This window comes from Mytilus galloprovincialis, chromosome 11, assembly GCF_965363235.1.
Source record: "Mytilus galloprovincialis chromosome 11, xbMytGall1.hap1.1, whole genome shotgun sequence".
NCBI lineage: Eukaryota > Metazoa > Mollusca > Bivalvia > Mytilida > Mytilidae > Mytilus > Mytilus galloprovincialis.
In genome coordinates, this window is record NC_134848.1 from 39,477,576 (window position 1) to 39,498,765 (window position 21,190).

Consider the following 21,190-nt stretch of genomic DNA (forward strand, 5'->3'; position numbering starts at 1 on the left):
CATGAATTTGCATATAGAAAAAATAAAACATATATCTCATTCGATGTGCTTTTTCAGTTTATTTTTCATGATGACGGGTAAATTAATTTGTTGTGTTTTGCAGTTCACGAATAAAGAAAATTATTTTATAGTTGCGTTTTTTTTTCTGTAACAAGTTCGATTTTTGTTTTTCAGTGTTATTCTTTTCTCTATCTCTCTCTCTAAATCAAGTTTTTAAACAAACACAATGTTGACTGAATATCAAATTTTATTACATTTGTATATCTTTATTCTCAACAAACCATTATACAAGAGAAGACAATTATGTACAATATTCAGTTTAACCTTAACGGAAATCTGTGCACGAAGACTTAGTCGTGGTTTGAACGGATTTCGTGTCAATAAACTGTCTTCGAAATAGTCTTTCTTTGTTAATGTTTGTGTCATTTTGGTCTTTTGTGGATAGTTGTCTCATTAGCAATCATATCACATCTTCTTTTTTAAAATTTCTCGCTACTACAATCTAACTTACATATTTTTTAGAAATAATTATACCCAAAATATCATAATTTTCAAAAAACGGAGACGAAAACGGAAACAAGTTCATTTTCAGAATTTATTTTCGCATTGAAATTCGTTTCAGGCTTGTGAAACTGGACAAAACGACTTTAATTAGAGAAAAAAAACTTAATAAAAACGGATTTCTTAAAATATTCGTATAACTCAAAAATAAAATTCCTGGACAAGTTCGATAAAAATGAGAAATAACATCTAACTACATGTATATGAATTTGATTGTTTTACCGTTTAGAACGGATTCCATATACAAAACTTTAATTAATATAAATTCTTTTAAAGTATGAACATTTATAATTATTTCCCTTTTCAAACTCGTGCAAAGAATTAATTACTGGTCCAGGACATGATAATAAAATTAAGAATAAAACTTAAAAATTTATGGAACGAAATTTTAATAAAAGACGAAAATCTTAAAACATCGTGATATTCATTCTAGACGTCACAATATTACTTCCCGCATGGTCACACTGTACTAACAACACAATGTATAAAACAACAATAAAGATAATCCAATTAATTTTGTTGATTGGATAATTCATGGCTCAGTAGTTGTGTAATCAGTGACACGTGCCCTTATTATTTTCTAAGAATTACAAATTCTACCAAATTTAACTCTAAAACAAGGACGTATATTAGTTATACGTCCTTGTCTAAAATAAGAAGCGTATAAAGAATATATGCATCCATCCTGTGTGCGATGACTATAAAGGGTCCTGAGTGCACTTCGTATGTCATGAGTGCAATCAGGAGGTCCTTCAAGCGGTGTTTAGACGTACCGTTATTCTTCTGGAAGCTTCAATTTTTTCTTATCAATAACTTTTACACAAGGATACATTTTTTTTTGACAGCATGAACCCCAGTTAATGAGCAAACACAAATTAAGAACGAAAATCGTTTACAATTAAATTTTATAGAAGGAAAAAAAGGGGGGTAATAAACAAAATTTTATTTACGCTCACATACTTTTAAACAGATTTGCATATGTAAGCTCTCTATAGTTAATGTTAAATTATTTCAGGAGTTTTGAAAAAAAAGAATATTATACACAGTTTAATTTCGACTAAAATAGTGATTCTTTTTATAGATTTGGTACCTCAGTTTCGACTCAACATTTCATTTTGAATTGTTAGATGGCAAACTCTGTAGGCGAATATTGTATCTGTTCTTTATTTAATTATGGTGATATTGGCGATAATATTCATTATAACAAGGCCTTCTACAAATCCTTGATTATAGAATGTTTGGTAATATAAAAAGACGAAAGTAGACAAACCCTAATTATGCAGGGTTTCACAAGTTGATCTCCAAGCGGCCCACATTTAACATATAATAAGATCTATATTTTTCAACGTTTTCAAAATGAAATAACTTGAATTGAAAATTTCCCAACTGTGAAAATTTGTTATTTCTAAACGTCTTTAATTATTATTTCGGAAAAAAAAAATATTTAGCATATTCATATATTTTCATAATTTTTTCCGAGGAAACCTTTTTTTTTGCAAAGTTTACTTCTATATGTTTTTAACCATCACCAGCGACTTATTCTCTGCCATCACCAATTAGTCCTAATTATTAAAGATCAATTGCCCAAATTCAAATGATGATTGGTATATCGTATTGAATATGACCATCGGTCATCCGTGACGTACCCCAAATAACGACGCATGCCGATAGATAGATCATAGTTTATTAATTAGCGTCTCGCAATTTAAATTTCATCAAGGGGACTTAATTAAACCAGTTACTATACAAATCTTGAAAAAACGATGTACATGTACTTTTTAATATTTTTAAAACAAATTACGAAAACGTTTAGTGTAAAAATCACCGAATATAAATGTTTCTTTCTTGCAGGTTTTGGCATTTGTAAATAACATTAACGTTTTGGAATTCTAATGCAAAAGACAGTCGATTCAAACTGAAATAACTTCTTTAAAGATGGTTTGATTTTTTCAGAGACACATGTATTATATATGTCTCAATACATGTATTATATGTCTCTGATTTTATCAAAACAAAAATTACAAAATTATAAAATATGTTAGTTATCGAATGTATACCCTGAACTCTTACTATTATATATATACATGTCCTAAGTTACTTAATGTCCTGTGTGCAACCAGGAGATCCTAAACGGTTTTTAAACGTACCATTATTTTATATGCATATATTCAAAGCTTAATTATATGCATACTAGGTATCAGTGGCGGATCCAGGGGGAGGGTTTCGGGGGTTGGAACCACCCCTTTTTTTGAACGATCAATGTATTTGAATGGGGACATATGGTTGGAACCACCCCCTCCCCCTTTTGTCCCCCTTCTTTTCAAATGGCTGGCTCCGCCGCAGAGGTATATTTATATATATATGTGTGTACCAGCCCCCCTCCTAAATCTTGGGAAACAAATGGTAGATTATATAGGGAATCACGGAAGCAGGACTAAGGCAGTCAATGAGTCCCCACTTATGAAAATTTCTGGATCAACCATTGCTTAGTTCTAGTTATCTTAGGTCCTAGTGTGAAATAATGCCAATAGGTCTTTTAAAACACATCTTTATTCATACATGTATATATACGTTTTCTCACGGATTTGTTCATGCAATATTGGAATTATGTTTACTCAATGCGCAATTACTGAAGTTTATATTTGCTACTTTTCTTCTTAATTTCATATAATTTTTTTTTTTATTTTTTTTCTTCGAAAAATTGGTGGTGTTGAAATAGGGAATGGACACAGATACCTTATCACATTTAACCAAAGAAATGTTGTATAATGTCATCAATCTGTATTACACGTAGACAGGATGTTCTCTAGAAAACTATATGTTATACACACCCGAGAATACACGCACTGTCGTAATGGAAAATTACTGTGTGTTATAGTTACCTGTAATCAGCTTTGCAACACCATGTCATGACAGTTCAAAAAGATTTTCTTCAAATCAAATTGGAATATTCATTTTTTCTGTAAAATTTAAAACTTTAAAAAGTAGACTTTGACAAAATTATGAAATAGAAAGAATTGAACAATTTAAAATCGTATTTTAACAAAGATTTAGATATAATTTTACAACGATCCTTAAAAAATAACCAAACAAACGTTGAATCAAACGATATGAACCTACGCAGTTTTATATTAAAATACTGACACACACCAGTTTGCCATCTCAGTATGCAAGGCAAGGGTGCTTGGTGAGGTGCTGGAACTTGATGTACATGTATCATTAAAGGGAAACTTCGCAAAAAAATCAAAAATTGATATTAAGTTTATTCTGTATAAAAATGCTCAAATTCATAGATATTAAAGTTTTATTCTGCTAGATAAGAGATCACCATCGATTTTAAATTTAGAGTATCAATTCTCTGCGGTCAGCCATTTTGTCACCTTCTCCGATTTGCAGTCACGATATGTCTAAGGACCAAAACTACAGTAACCCGATGTAGTCGTAATTGCGTGTCGATATCTCGTCAATCGTATGGTTGTTTTATCCGGACTAGTTAACTAGTTAACTAACTTGATACGGAAAATTTTCTTCTTTTTTTTTTTTTAAATAACCATGATCTGTTATTTTTAGACTGATAATATAGGAATTTAATAGTGAAAAAGTCAAAATTTCAAATCATAAATAAGTCTTCCGTGAAACTTGAATTGTTTTCGGAAATCTAATTAGTTCATAATTCTTTTATGTAATAAACTTTATTCAAATAAATTAGAATCTTCGCTCCACTGATCACCCGCATGGCTAAAGGTATTACTCCCAAAGATATTGTAGGGGGTGTGAGGTGACACGTCCAGGTATTCAAGCGATTTCCTGTCGAGTTTGCAAATTCATGCATCGTTTCACTTCTTAGTGTATTGATAAGTGTACACGGCCGATAACTTATAACTTTCCATTTTGAACTATTAGGTGTATAATATAGATCTCTATCTTGCGTGTCCGAAAGTGATATTACTAAACTCATACGCTTGTTTATGAATAACATTTCTGGTGAAAAGAAAATTATTTATAAAAATATAAATAATACCAAAAAAAAACCAAACAGATTTGATGAAATAAAAATCTATATACGTATTTTTTCCAAGGGTAAATTTGGTAAAATGTAATATATACTCGTTGTCAATGGTGAAGGCCAGAAATATTGATTTAAAAAAATGTACGCACTTGTCGACCATTCGTATATACGCCTGGATTATAAGTTACGGACCTATAGCGCAAATTAAAACATATACATGTATACATAGAACATAAGAAAGAAACATACATTTTGCGTAAATTGGGGTAAAAGTTTTGTAAAATGACAAGTCCACGTATGCCAACATGCAGTATGTAATCATCAAATGACGATAGACTATAGTATACCAAAAGAAGAAGAAGAAGAGATTTAAATACAGGTCGATATATAACTTTATTTGGCTCATCGAAGTTATGGACATTTATATATCACTTAGATTGTTCTCGAAAAAAGGAAGAAATTCGCCATCATCACAATTGTTCCGACATGCATGTAATATATACGCAACTGGAAGTACACTAATACCGAGGGATGTGAATATTTTCCAGGAAAACTATAGAGTATCAAAGTTTCAAATCAATTTCGGGATTTATTTTCTCTCTTGATATTCAATGACAGCAATTTAAAGAATAAACTGCTTGTCCGTTTTAGTGGTATTCTTGCCAGTTGAAACAGACTTATAATTACATTAAAAAACAGGGAAAGATGACATTTAATTCGTTCATTTTTTTTAATACATCGTTGGTCAAATAGCTAAAGTATTATATATAGTTACGGTGTGAGACAAAGAGTATTTTAAGAAGGACATTCCCGATTATGTATAAATTTTGTTGATGTTTTTCACACTTGAAAAGCATATCTGTTCGTAATTTGTTGATTCCATTCCAATTAGATCCTTTAATTTCCTGTCAATTTTTAAAACATCTTTTTTCAAATATCTGAAGTATTCATGTGTTGTGAGATTTAAAATATTTTGATGAGCAGTTTAATTCCTAAATAGGTAATTAAAGATCACTTTGGATGGACTAAATTATATAATTGCAATTGTTAATGATCTGTTTGAAATATTTAAGGCTGCCGTTCCTAATTTGAAATAGTACAATTTTTAGTTCATAAACTCGTGTTTAGAAGGCAATTTTATTTATAAATTCTTCAATTAAAATAATTCAGTATTTTATCGTTACTAAAGTAATCAAAAGTCATAATTCATTAAAAGTGATCTTATGCAAAATATAAAAATATACAACAGCTATCCAGTTATTGTGCGATCTTTTTATTCCCGTTATTTAATTTTAATTTATTTTTTTTACATTCATGTGTCTGAAACTTTGTCTGACTCCCGTTTACAATTGATACGAAATGTTGTTCACACCTGAAATGCCAGTGAACCGTGACGCATAGATTTCACTGAATGAGGATCAAAAGATTAAAATTACATAATGCTAATCTTTTAATTACCTTGAGTTAAACTACGCATTCCACATTCTTTAGGTGTCACAAAACAATACACATTTTATTGTTTCCACCGTACAAGCAAGTGAAAATGATTGCTGGAATGAAGCAAAAAGGTCAGAATACAAACATGTATTTTTAATACACTATCGATCATGTCAGTTTCGTATGTTTGTTTAAAGTATTTTTAGAAAAAAAATCATAAAAATGTTCTATTGTATGATTTACTTTTATTATTAAAATTCGTTTTAAAAAATCCACACGATCTTATTTTAAATGTTGCATGGCTATCACTTATTTTTCGTTGGTTAATAGCTACACCAAAAGTCGTCGATGCGCTTTAAATCGCGTTATTAGATGGTTAACGAACAAGACTTAAATGAGATATTTTCACTCCCGGCATGCATCAAAGACTTAAACTACGTCACATAAGTCAGGAAGTTTCAAAAAATAAAATTAATAATTCCCAATTTTCTTCTTTATTAGATTTCATATCAAAATAAAACTTGGTGAATATGTTTTTTATGGTATTATGAACATAATAAGATGAAAAGTGAAAAATCGCGAATTATCCCTTTAAGTTAATACAGTTCTGTTAGTATTGACTGCCTTTTTACAGAGACTTTCTATTCTTACTGTTATCAGTTAGTATAGACGGTTCCTGGCTTAGAATGATTCTCTGCTCAGCAAATGGTGCGTAATTAGCATTTGAATCAAATTTCTTGTAGAAGTAAAAAACACAAATTAATGTATTTGACAACTTTATTCAGGAGCACAGTCTATATTATCCGGCGTAAATAACTTCGAGATTTATGTGGAAGTTTACTCTGCTGCTCGATCTATGCTAATCGATGTTCCAGTATATTTCATATTTATATTTATTCGTGAGGCCTCGTCATCGTTTATATTCACTAAAAGCACAGTCGCCTAAATATTTTATATGGCGAAAAAATTGCGAAAATTGGGGGAAATAATATATTTTTAGTAGCATTATTATTTTAGAATCTTAAGAGGTTGCTTGCAAATTTAACTCTAAAATGAGAAGTGTATGACGATCTATAACGAATATATACATCCATCATGTGTGCAGATACGACGGCGACTATATAGGGTCTGCCATGAGTGCACTTTGTATGCCCTGCATGTGTGCACCCAGGAGGTCCTCCTGAGCGGTGTTTAGACGTACCGGGAAAATCTTATCTGATTCAGGATCAATTCATCGGTTACACTCCCCTGTCACCAGTGATTCTTTTTTGCTGAGGTGGCAGAAACCAGTTATTTTACAATAAATCTTTAGAATTTCATTGATTTATGATTTTATTTTCTTGAAAATTCATTCAAGCTTGTATACAAATAAAATGTATGGTTTCAAGGAACTAAGATGTGTGCGTGCTGAAGTAAATATATAGAAAACCTTAAAATTTGGGTGTCTGTCCAGCATGGAGATTTAAAAATTTATAAATGCATTGCAAATAAGGCAAAAAATGTGATGCTCTGATACCAATCTAATCCTCACCTGCAGAATCCTGCTAAAAGCCGTCAAGAATTTTAGCCAAAATTCAAGAGAGAAAGGATATTCAGTGAATTAGAGCCTTGTCCGAACCTATCCTTACCATCAAAATCTCAAGATATTTTTGTTTACATAAAACTGAATGTTTTCCACACTTTGATTGGATGCCGTCAAGTGAGGAGACCACAACTTTGACATCTGATTGGACCTATATATGAAGGAAATCCCCTACCTGTGTATGCAACTACTTACTTGTGTAGTACAGTAGCCTAGAATTTACATTCATTTATTTTTTCAGTCCACATGATGCAATTATATACCTCAATACTTAACTATAACAAAATTTCTGCGTGGGACACATGTTCTGGTACACCAAAACTGGTACCTGCCACCTTTAACCACTCATTGAAAACAATATATTTCCATTTTTTTAGTCTGATTGAGTTCTATAGTCATTTACCATTAAAAATACATGCATTTTATATGGTTACAGCACAAAAGAAAACATTAATAGGCTTTGTAAGACCAAATTTATTAAAGCATTATTTGCGTCTTTTGCCGTCAAACTGCTTTAAATGCAAAAAAATTATAAAAAAATGATTGTGTTCATATTTAATAAATTTTATTGTGTGAGTTTTCTGGTACAGTGTATAAATTATCCAACAGTTTTTAAAACTACTTAAGTTTATTGTTTCATGCATGATATAAAACCACTTACAACTGATCTCAAGAAGTATTTTCTTATTGTTTGAGGTATTAAATAGTCTCAATTCTTGTCACTATCATTGTTCTGTTGACTGCAGTGCTGAAAAAGGCTTAGTTATGAATAAACTAATATTTTTGGTACATATGTTTCACTTTGTAGATCCATGATGCCCTAAACTAAGTGTACATTTATTCGCAATCAGTCTCATATCTCTACTCCCCATGAGCTAGCTGTGTAGGCCGCATGTTGAAATTTTAGAATTGCCACACTATTGCTGATGAGAGAGACCAGTTTTCTTATTTCTGTAGCCTGTCCTACAGTATCAACTATGTAGTAGACCTATAAAAAAGGAAGAATTCATATATTCATAGTTAAAAAGTAAATAAATAAGAAAATGTCCATATCATATGAAATAAATCATTATAACAGGTAATATACAGTATAATCATCTTTTTCTTGTACTATGCTGAGGCTTATTTTAATTTTTTCTCTCTTTGTAATTGCTATTTCTATATAATTTATGATATAAAATCATTGTTTGGTGAACATAATCATTTTAAAACTAATCAATTGAATGTCATTGTTTGTATTGGGATACAGAGTTATCTGTCTTGATATTTGATAATTCTTAAAATCCATGTAAAAACTATTTGCTTGCAAACAGACCTATACATTGATTGTGAATAAAAGAAATAAAATACCACACACCTGTAGAACTCTTAAAAAGGCACATTTAGTGATATGTTAAAATCATGTTTAGGCTTAAGGTGGCAGAAACCAGTTATTTTACAATAAATCTTTAGAATTTCATTGATTTATGATTTTATTTTCTTGAAAATTCATTCAAGCTTGTATACAAATAAAATGTATGGTTTCAAGGAACTAAGATGTGTGCGTGCTGAAGTAAATATATAGAAAACCTTAAAATTTGGGTGTCTGTCCAGCATGGAGATTTAAAAATTTATAAATGCATTGCAAATAAGGCAAAAAATGTGATGCTCTGATACCAATCTAATCCTCACCTGCAGAATCCTGCTAAAAGCCGTCAAGAATTTTAGCCAAAATTCAAGAGAGAAAGGATATTCAGTGAATTAGAGCCTTGTCCGAACCTATCCTTACCATCAAAATCTCAAGATATTTTTGTTTACATAAAACTGAATGTTTTCCACACTTTGATTGGATGCCGTCAAGTGAGGAGACCACAACTTTGACATCTGATTGGACCTATATATGAAGGAAATCCCCTACCTGTGTATGCAACTACTTACTTGTGTAGTACAGTAGCCTAGAATTTACATTCATTTATTTTTTCAGTCCACATGATGCAATTATATACCTCAATACTTAACTATAACAAAATTTCTGCGTGGGACACATGTTCTGGTACACCAAAACTGGTACCTGCCACCTGACATTCTGAAAAAGTATTGTGTAGTCCCTGTGTAAGTGTTGACTCTCAACTTGCACATGTGATTTTTTAACACTCCCTGGACTTCTGCAAAAACGGAAAGTCACAGGACATTCCGACAAAAAGTCACAGGACAAAAAGTCAAACACATGTCAAACTCAGGCATAAAGTAACAAAGTTAATAGGACAAAAAGTCACAAACAATTTGTTGACAATTGATTGAATATAAATGAAAAAAGATTTTGAAATATCTTCTTTTTATTACATATATTCATTTTTAATTTTAGGAAATTGTTCATAATATAAAAAAGAAGATGTGGTATGATTGCCAATGTCCACAAGAGACCAAAATGACACAGACATTAACAACTAGAGGTCTTTACGGCCTTCAACCATAAGCCAATATAAAGAAGGTATGGTATGATTGCCAATGAGACAACTGTCCACAAGAGACCAAAATGACACAGACATTAACAACCATAGGTCACCAAACAGCCTTCAACAATGAGCAAAGCCCGAGGTAAAGCCCATACCGCATAGTCAGCTGTAAAAGGCAATCATACTATATCTTTTTTTTTATATTTACATGTTAAAAAATGCGTGCAAATGTAATCAAAAGCTGCACACAAACGTAATGATTTTTGTGCGCAAATGTAATGGTAATGTGCGCAAACCTAATGCACTGATTTATTTGTTTTTAATAAATTTTAATTTAAAGTTGCTACATCATGTTCATGTATAAAACTTCAAGAAAAATACAAAAAGAGTGCTTTCTTGTTCAAAGAAAAATAATCTCAAAACTAAATTGTGACTTTTTGTCCTGTGACAGTGTGTGACTTTTTGACTGTGACTTTCTGTCCTGCATTCAGATTGAATAGGGGAGTTTGGTTGACCCCGCCTCCCTCTATCTGAGACTACTATCTCAGTGATGAGCTTTATGTTTCATGTACAAATGTATTGTGCTTGTCACATATATGTATGTCGGATAAAAGCTCTACAGACCTTTAATATGTTGTATTGTTATATGTATAACCGACAATAAATAAATAGCCCCTAACAAGTAAGAATTAGGTTACTTCTTTTTGTTTTGACATCTTGCATGGGTTTTTATAGCCCTGTATTAAAATTATGCCCCCACTTTAAAAAAGGGGGGGTATACTGTTTTACCCCTGTCTGTCCATCCATCCTTGCGTCAGTCAGTCCGTCCGATGAATATTTTTCGTCCCATTTTCCTTAGGAACTACAATAGAAGGATTTCTGAAATTTGGTTTCAGGGTTAGATAAGTCAGCTATACCGTGTGATGCATTTTCAGATTCATCACTCGACAACTTCCTGTTTTCCCAACACTTGTATGATTTTACACATGATAGCCAAGTTGAAAGTTGAAAACTAACAACCTAATTTATGTACAAAAAAATTGAAAAACAGATATGTTACACATAAACAAACGACAATCACTGAATTATTGGATCCTGACTTGGAACAGGCACAACCATAACAAATTGGCAGGGTATAAGGAACTTTGAAAATATTTAGTTTTTGTGGTTTGGTCAATTTTCCGGATACTGTAAGCAATAAGGCCCCTTTATTTAGTGAATGAAATAATTGTAAGATGCACTTAGCTGTCTGTCATATTTTATATGAACTTGACCTCATTTTCATGCATGGTTCATTAGTCAGTGAAACACTGCATTGTTTTGTCAGTTTATCATATGTTTAAAGTTACAGGTAGATTATATTTGGTAGATATGAAACAATTGTAAGGTGTGCATGTCTGAATGGCAGATTCATATATAAACCATGACCGCATTTTATTGTTCTTTGGTCAATGATAAGTTTTCTTGGTTTTGTCATTTTATCAGGCCACATTTAAAAGAATGTCTGTTTCCCTTCCCCGGGTCTACCCTTTGTAAACAGACCAGGAAGGCAGGTTTTTTTTAGCTTTTCTCATCACTTGGCGTTCGTCGTCTGTCGTCCTGCGTCCGTCGTCTGTAAACTTTTACAAAAATCTTCTCCTCTGAAACTACTTGGCCAAATTCTACCAAACTTGGCCACAATCAGCCTTGGGGTATCTAGTTTAAAAAATGTGTGGCGTGACCTGTCAAACCAACCAAGATGGCCGCCATGGCTAAAAATAGAACATAGGGGTAAAATGCAGTTTTTGGCTTATAACTCAAAAACCAAAGCATTTAGAGCAAATGACCCCGCCTACCAACGAAGATGGCCGACATCAGTAAACACATTAACAGGTGAGCGACACAGGCTCTTGAGAGCCTCTAGTTTTTTTTAACTGGATGTGATTGTCATAGCATGGTCACATGAATGGTTTGACTTGTCCAGTCCAGGCCACTTATCAGTTGTTTGTGCTCAATTTGAGTGTATTTATTTAGATTATCAATCCTTCTGCTTTCAAGCACTTTCCAAAAATGGAAACAAATTATTTTCAGGAAAAAAATAATTTCGATTTTTTTGTGGAAAATAATTTTTTGACCCAGGCGCTTATTTTTGACCCGTGTAGGGGGGGGGGGAGGGGAAACAAACATATTTTTAATTTTGGCCTTAGATTTTTTAAGCATAGGTCTACTTGTTGTATGGAATGACTACAAGGTATCATATAAAAAAAGATGTCTGCCTGCCAAGGTTAATTTTACTGTGACCTCATATTCATAGAATAATGATAATATTCATGATATTGAACAGCAAGAATGATGAGTAAGTTGATGTTATATACAAATAAAACAAAATTTTCAGTTGCCTACTAATTATGTAATACATGTAGTAGTTATTTTTGTCATTAAATGATGTTTACCCTTTTATGTGTAGGGCAAGAACATGAAAGATAAAGGGGAAACTATAAACAGAAGAAATTATCAACAAAATAAGATTTACAGAGGTCAACAAAGCCTAAATGGTAAGTCCACTGTTATAAAAAATTTTGTCCTTGAATAATAATTAAATATTTATTAAAATAAGATGTGGTATGATGAAAGAGAAAACTATCCATCAGAGTTCAATTTAGTGGATGTAAGCATTGTAATTACTTATTAGAGGCCATTGATGACCTGTAAGTAATGAGAAAACCCATACCCTATACATGTTATAGTAATCTATAAAAGTCAACACTAACCAAATTTGAAACAGAGCATCAATTCAAACGTCAAATATACCAGACTAATTTATAAAAACAAAAAATTATGAAAAATAAAAATGACGGGTATGAACCAACATCAACCACTGAACTATGTACAAGCTCCTGATATTAGACCGGTATAATATGGCTGGGTTGATATAAAAATAAGAAACACTTAGCAGTCTGATTTCCAATGAGACATTTCTCCAATAGAGATCAAATGACATTTAAGGAGGCTCTAGGGTATAACAATTTCAGAAAAATGTTTTAATATTTTTTTTTCATAACTCAATTTATTTATATCTTTATCATATGGTACACCAAATCTTTCAAAACAATCAATTCGGTTTGGCCCCAGATGACTTTTAAAATGCATATATCATTGAAAAAGCTTCAAATTATCTCCCTTTGGTGCAAAAAAGCCATTTTTTGGCATTAAAAATGTAATATCTTATTTAACTCATCGGTGGCCTATATTTTTTATTATAATTTTAAATAAGCTGTACTTTAACTAAACTATTATAAAATTTAAGCGATTTCTGTAATTTAGTACTTGAATATTTAAATGAAAGTTTATCATATTAATCATAAACATGATAAAATAGCCATTTTATTGATCTCTTCACTGATAATTTTTGAGTTTGTGTATTTGTAGGTCAGAAATCTGGATTTTCATGGTCATCATTCACAGATTAATACTGAACGGAAAACTTAAAGCTGATATTTTTCTCCATAGTGCGACTTTTTTATCAATTTGAAATGGAACATGTTTTTTCCTACATTTATTTGAAAGAGGAAATTTCAACATGATGACTATAAACAAAAAGGAGTCATATCATCACGATCATTGATGCACAAGAACTTGATCATATAAATACAACAATGTAATTATCAATTGAAAGATGGAACGAATGAACAAGATATTAGAATGTTGTTGTCCAAATAAACTTGCTTTGTCTTCTCATTTGAATCTCTCCATTCAATAAAGATGTACAGAGGAAGATCTTTGAAGAACAGATTGAAAAAATGTTTTGTCTAAGAATTGCAGGAATATTCTAGTGAATGAAATTATTTATTGACTTCACTCTTATATAGTGGACTGAATAATTGTACATAGCAAGCTGTGAATAAAGAAAGCAAAAACTTTAACAAAAAGTGTTTATATTATAAATTTGCAATTATAAGCATACTATTATGTACACCACAAAGTTATATATAATTCAAATTGTTTGCCTATACAAGTATTGCAATGAACCTATAACAAAGAAAATCTTACCTCATGAAAAGAGTGAACTATTCAGTCAGAATATGAAATATTTTTTCAGTTCTATTTTTCATAATAGAATAAACAAGACAAAGATTTCTAAAACAATATTTTTTCATTTATTTAGAAATTTCATCATTTTGTTTCAGTGAAAGGACTTTATTATTTGACTGTAAAATATTATTATTATTATACATTCCAAAATAAGAATAATATTTATTGTCATATAAACAAATAAAAAACATTGTTTGTGACAAAATTTAAAAAAAATTATATATATGTATATATAAAAAATATAAAAAAAACTCGTATACATTTCAAACATTTTACTACCAAACAGCATTCATTGTAACATACACATAACTTTATATTTATATATATATATTTATAATTTTAATCCCATAGGATTTTATTTTGTCCCATGGGATATTAAAAATCCCATGGGATAATTATAGTCCCATGGGATTTTTTTTGTCCCATGGGACAACAAATATCCCATGGGACTACAATAATCCCATGGGACCAAAAAAAATCCCATGGGATTTAACCAAAATCCCATGGGATAATGGTAAATCCCATGGGATTTTGCCCTGTCCCATGGGATATTGAAAATCCCATGTTTTTATAATTCAAATTGCAAAATAAATATGAAAGTAACAGTATAAAACCAATGAAATTATTGAATCCCATGTAATTCCGCACATTTTGGTTATATACATGATATTGTAGCTCTTGTTTGAGGCGGCGGCGGATTTGCAAATGAGTGTTTTGCAAATTAAAAGTGTCCAGTGTTAATAGAACTTAGTGTATGGATTATCATATACAGATACATGTTTAAGAAGATGAGGTATGATTGTCAATGAGACAACTCTCCATCCATGTAACAATTTGTAAAAGTATACCATTATTGATATAAGAACAGCCTTCAACACGGAGTCTTAGCCTACAACGAAGGAAGCTATATGGGGCTAAACAATGACTTGTGTAAAACCATTCAAACAGGAAAACCAACGGTCAAATCTATATAAAAAACGAAAAAAAGGGAAACACTTATGAACCACATCTACAAACGACAACCACTGAGCATCAAGTTCCTGACTTAGGACAGGTGCACACACATACAGCGGGTTTACTCGGTTTTGATTGGTACCAACCTTCATCCTTACCTGAAACAGTAGTGTAGCATAACAACATAGAAAGACACAGTATAAAATATCAATTGAAATACATCTTAACATAAATGAGCATGCATGTGATTTTATTGACAAAATGAAAATTGCCACCTAATATATATTTGAACACGATCCAATGACATCATTTGAGATCATTTAACATTTGACAATATCGGTAATGACAGATGCCATAGTTCCCATATATGGTTAATAAATATGATACCTTTATAAACAACTTTAATGAGTTAATTATCATAATGTGACGTACTTATTTCGCTTTGTAAACACATCCGTGTTCTAAATAATACAAAACATATTTGACACATACGCACAAACTTACTGTTTACATTCTCTTTAATTTCCTAATTATCCCAATTAAATATTTTTTTTAATTTAATTGTAAACAATGTCATGAAAAATTATTTACAAAAAATAGTCATACGTAAATATTTAGTATTGACAAGTAAACTAGTTTTTTGTGGTTCAAGAAATAATGACTTCGAAACACAATTTTTATTTGAGGTAAAAAATTCTTTTATTTGCAAAATGCCGTGGAACTTGTACATGTATGCAGCTCTCGTGGCATGTTGGGAGAATTTGCTCAGCCTGGTTTATCATTAGTTTTAGTTAAGATTAAAACAGGGATAATATTATGACTTTGAAAATCATTTATGTATTGGTATATTTATATAATGAAATTGAGAATTCAAATGGGAAATGTGTCAAAGAGACAGCAAACCGACCAAAGAGCAGACAAACATATAATATTTTGTTCATTCAAAATCACTTTATGTTCATGCAGAAAAATTTAAAACTGAAAGTATGTGAACTTGTAAAGATGTGGTATCAAGGTGAATATGACAGCAACTGAGCAATGCAACGTAACTAAACTGCCACCAACAAACGACAAGGACACAGTCACATAGTTTTGATATTATTTATGTCTTTATAAAACAACATCTGAACAAGGCAATATGTTTAGTCTTAATATTCAAGACCTCTGTTAATGGTATGTTTCGAATTTTCTTTTTATAGATCCTTGAAGAAGGCTTTAAATATTCAGACTACAGTTTGTTTTCTGTTTCACAGTAAACGTTAAGAAAACTATGGCCTATATCTGAATTCATGTAAACCCACAACCATCGATAGTGTGAACTTATCATAAAACCCTCTGTTTCACAATAAACATTGATCACACCCCTTTCAGGGGGATTAATGGTATTAACTTACAACTATTGACTGTATGAACTTACCGTCCAAACTCTCTACTTCACAGTAAACATGGACCACACCCCTGCTAAGGGGATTTATGGTGTGAACTCATTACTAATATCAGTGTGAACTTACCGTCCAACCAGCTGCTTCACAGTAAACATGGACGACACCCCTACCAGGGGGATTAATGGTGTGAACTCATTACTAATAACAGTGTGAACTTACCGTCCAACCAGCTGCTTCACAGTAAACATGGACCACACCCCTACCAGGGGGATTGATGGTGTGAACTCATTACTAATAACAGTGTGAACTTACCGTCCAACCAGCTGCTTCACAGTAAACATGGACGACACCCCTACCAGGGGGATTAATGGTGTGAACTCATTACTAATAACAGTGTGAACTTACCGTCCAACCAGCTGCTTCACAGTAAACATGGACCACACCCCTGCTAAGGGGATTTATGGTGTGAACTCATTACTAATATCAGTGTGAACTTACCGTCCAACCAGCTGCTTCACAGTAAACATGGACGACACCCCTACCAGGGGGATTGATGGTGTGAACTCATTACTAATAACAGTGTGAACTTACCGTCCAACCAGCTGCTTCACAGTAAACATGGACCACACCCCTGCTAAGGGGATTTATGGTGTGAACTCATTACTAATATCAGTGTGAACTTACCGTCCAACCAGCTGCTTCACAGTAAACATGGACGACACCCCTACCAGGGGGATTGATGGTGTGAACTCATTACTAATAACAGTGTGAACTTACCGTCCAACCAGCTGCTTCACAGTAAACATGGACCACACCCCTGCTAAGGGGATTTATGGTGTGAACTCATTACTAATATCAGTGTGAACTTACCGTCCAACCAGCTGCTTCACAGTAAACATGGACGACACCCCTACCAGGGGGATTGATGGTGTGAACTCATTACTAATAACAGTGTGAAGTTACCGTCCAACCAGCTACTTCACAGTAAACATGGACGACACCCCTACCAGGGGGATTTATGGTGTGAACTCATTACTAATAACAGTGTGAACTTACCGTCCAACCAGCTGCTTCACAGTAAACATGGACCACACCCCTACCAGGGGGATTGATGGTGTGAACTCATTACTAATAACAGTGTGAACTTACCGTCCAACCAGCTGCTTCACAGTAAACATGGACCACACCCCTACCAGGGGGATTGATGGTGTGAACTCATTACTAATAACAGTGTGAACTTACCGTCCAACCAGCTGCTTCACAGTAAACATGGACCATTCCCCTACCAGGGGGATTGATGGTTTGAACTCATTACTAATAACAGTGTGAACTTACCGTCCAACCAACTGCTTCACAGTAAACATGGACCACACCCCTGCCAGGGGGATTAATGGTATAAACTCCTTCAGGAGTCCCACTTGGTAATTCATTGCAATCATTCCTCGTCAAGCACATTATCGGGAGTTGTCCTAAAAAAGTGGAACATTAGATATATTCAATGCAATGAACATGCAGAGTCGAAAAATATTGAATTCATTTATGTTTTCAGCTTCGCAGCGAGTACAAATGAGTTTTGTTTTTGTTGTTGTCTGATTTTTTGTATAGTGGTATCATAATCATTGTGTTCCTCTTTTCAACATTATGACGTTAAATTCATAACAGTTGTTTAATTGAGTTGACACTCGAATAATTACATTTCTGTTTGAGTATAACACGACCCCAAAGGTGACTGGGGAAACACATTTGGTCACTTGGTCTTCTTCCAACCGGTAGTAAAACGCTTGCCAAAGTGGGGAGTCCGTTTGCCTGTGTGGGATGTATCAAGTTTGAGGCAACGTCCGGTCAGAATGAGGACGTTAAATCCGATGCCTTTTTAAAGAGAGTGCCACGCTCTTTGCACGTAAAGAAGCCTTGCAACAACTTTTTGAATGGTATGTAGGTGGCCTGCTGCAAGGCAACATTTCTTTTTCTATCCAATATACCCTCATTTTTTCAGTGCCAGTTCAAATTTCCCCGACCATCATCCCGGACGGCCTCTATTTCGAGACCTACCTATTGTAATTATTGTTTTAAACTTGTTCTCGTCCTGAACATGCATGGAATATTTGCCACTGGACGTTAAGCAACCAACAATCAATCAATCATTATAAAACGTTATTTTGGTTGGTTGGTTTTTTTATTCAGAAATAACTCATATTTATGAGATTGCCATGAATTGAGAAAAAAACGTCAATTTTTGCTGTATATTTATTAAAATTTAAAAAAAAAATGCACTATTTACAGTTTTGTAAAATTTGGTCCACATAATCTCCCTGCAAAATGAAACAAAATGTCGTTTTAAAAAATAGGGGTCCATGCACTCGTTTTCAAATGAAATCAGTTTGAATGATAAAAATCAGTAAAAAAATGCATCTTTTCCCGATATATATGTCACAGTTTGACATCGCGAAAATAACATTTTACGTTAGCAAAGTCATTACCTCCCCTGTTACTGTTTCGTATGCACTTAACATTGTGCTAAATAGTTTCAGGTGTTCATTTTGTATATCGTAGTTGTGTACAAATAATCTAAATTTGTGTTGGTGTATTGATACCCGGATAACTTAATATATTAATCAAAATGTAAGTTACCTGTTATGTCCATCTTTTTAATTAATAATCCGCTCTCCGATTGCTCTGTATAAGGCTGGTGAAGGTAATCCAGTTGACATGCATTTGTTTCATTGTCATAACTTGCCGAACAGCAGAAAGTCTCTGTAGAGCAGGATTGGGCACAGGATATTTTGGAGAAAGCCGTTACATTTTTGAACGTTGTTCCGCTGGAAATTATCTTTGTCTTATATGCGATGTCGAATATTTCGCTCGTAACTTCCGATACATGTTCAGCGCAGAAACAACACATAGAATAGACAAGAATTACGAATATTTTTAGCATAATGTATGTATAATATCCTTGAATTTTTATTGTCAACCAATTTACTTGCTTGTAATGAGATCCTGTAAGATTTAGGAGGGTAAGAGCGCTTTTACCGCCACAACTTCTTTAACCTTTATAATTAGGTTCACGTGTTAAGATTAATTGAAATAGCAATAAACATTATAGGTCAAGTAAATATTTACAATATTTTTCGATATTTCATTATTAAAATTAACAAACAAAATAATATTTATTATATAATCTTTCTTATTCAAATAGCAAATCATCATTGATTATTAATTATGGGAAAATGTTATTACAATGAGGAAAAATTTACCCATTCCATTGTAATACACGGACCTATTTGCGTATGATTTTGTTACAATTTATTTGTAAATGCTCGGGCGTTGCCGCCGATCAATACACGAGTAAATATTTTTAACCAATAATTAATATTTACTGTTGATGATAACCATATCAAATTTACTACAATAAATACTAATTAAAAAAATGTCGTCTTAAATCAACTATATTAATTTTATTGAATAGAATTATTTAAAGGTGGATAAAATACGGCTAAAAAAACAACAAAAAATATCAATTAATTATGATATTGTTTCTCGATATTTTTTTTTTACAAATTTAACCTGACCGTACAAGGCTTATATTGTTTTTAAACAATTAAAGCAAGTTTTAATTTATTTTTTTTTTTATTATTATTGTCACCAACTACAATTTTACTCGTATTTTAAAAATTTAGCCATGAAATAGTTCCCACTGTACGTTACACAAAAAACAAACAATAAAACAAAATAGGCGAAAAATTCATGATAAAATGTTAAAATGGGAAAAATCATGTGTGAAAAAAAGTTCACAATACATTTATACAAGAAAATCAGTACTTTGGTTGGAGACACGAAAAGGCAACAAAAACATGAACGAATTAAGGTGTTTCGGAATGACAGGCAGTTCTGTTAATCTAGTTAATCCACAGGCAACATTCGTAGGCAACTAATTGTCATTTTTCGCAGATGTTGAAGCAACGTTAAATCAGGCAAATTAATATAATGGAGAAAAACACATGACTTTGTGATTATTGTTTATATGAATACATTATTATACTATTTCTTATGATTCGTTTACAATACAGTACTGGTAAATATTTCATGTATCTGTAAATACTTGTTGTTTAGTTTGACGAAGAAGTGAATCAATTTTATGAAATAAACGCTCCTTACAATAATATTTAATTTATAATCAATTGTTCATATTTAAAAATATTTTGATTAAATTATTAAATATTCATGATAGTGTTTACATGTACCGTAGTATGAGTGAACATCAATCTCCGTTCTTTCACAATAGTTACGATTTTGCAAAAGTAACCAACAATTACTTTTCGTTTAAAAAAAACAATGAAAATGCATAATTAAAAGTTGAGGCAGATTTACACTTTACATTTTGCGCAGAAGAGGGACAACATTCTAAGTGTCGTGTCATGACAAGTGGTGCGGTGTCCGCTTCGTTTGGCAATTTTAAATGATTAATTTGCAAAAGAATTATTATTTAGGTGTTTTAAAATCAAATATCATGCTAAACTGCATTCATGGAAAATATAGCAAGTTTTCACCAGAGAAAAAATATCGATGATCAAAAATTAGTTACAAACACTTTGCTAATCATTCTAAAAGTAAGTTTTAACAAGTTTCAGGTACCAGTCTTGTATTACGACTCAGTCAAAACATGGAGGGTAACAAAATAGTGCATTTTTTTCTGAACTCAATTTTTTCTGTTTGATTATATGTTTATGCTGAATAGAAACATATATATAGACTTTTA

General features: G+C 32.1%; 1 protein-coding gene and 2 long non-coding RNA genes across 3 annotated transcripts in view; 1 reads left to right on the forward strand and 2 right to left on the reverse strand.

Moving 5' to 3' along the window:
- The window catches only part of LOC143051133 (fibrinogen-like protein A), a 44,056-nt gene extending 24,598 nt beyond the window's left edge, over positions 1-19,458 (reverse strand). The window contains exons 1-2 of the mRNA XM_076224144.1: positions 19,066-19,458; positions 17,770-17,903 (exon numbers count right to left, since the gene is read on the reverse strand). Coding sequence (XP_076080259.1) covers positions 17,770-17,903; positions 19,066-19,369 — 438 coding nt within the window. The 5' untranslated portion in view covers positions 19,370-19,458. The remainder of the gene's footprint in view (positions 1-17,769; positions 17,904-19,065) is intronic.
- On the reverse strand, positions 8,133-9,644 carry LOC143052157 (uncharacterized). Its single transcript, XR_012971015.1, has 2 exons — positions 9,261-9,644; positions 8,133-8,577 (listed from the first exon to the last, which is right to left on the reverse strand). It is a non-coding gene; the product is annotated as an uncharacterized LOC143052157 (long non-coding RNA).
- Positions 9,647-13,932, forward strand: LOC143052156 (uncharacterized). The gene is made up of 3 exons (XR_012971014.1): positions 9,647-9,680; positions 12,471-12,558; positions 13,433-13,932. It is a non-coding gene; the product is annotated as an uncharacterized LOC143052156 (long non-coding RNA).
- Positions 19,459-21,190: the final 1,732 nt, after the last annotated feature.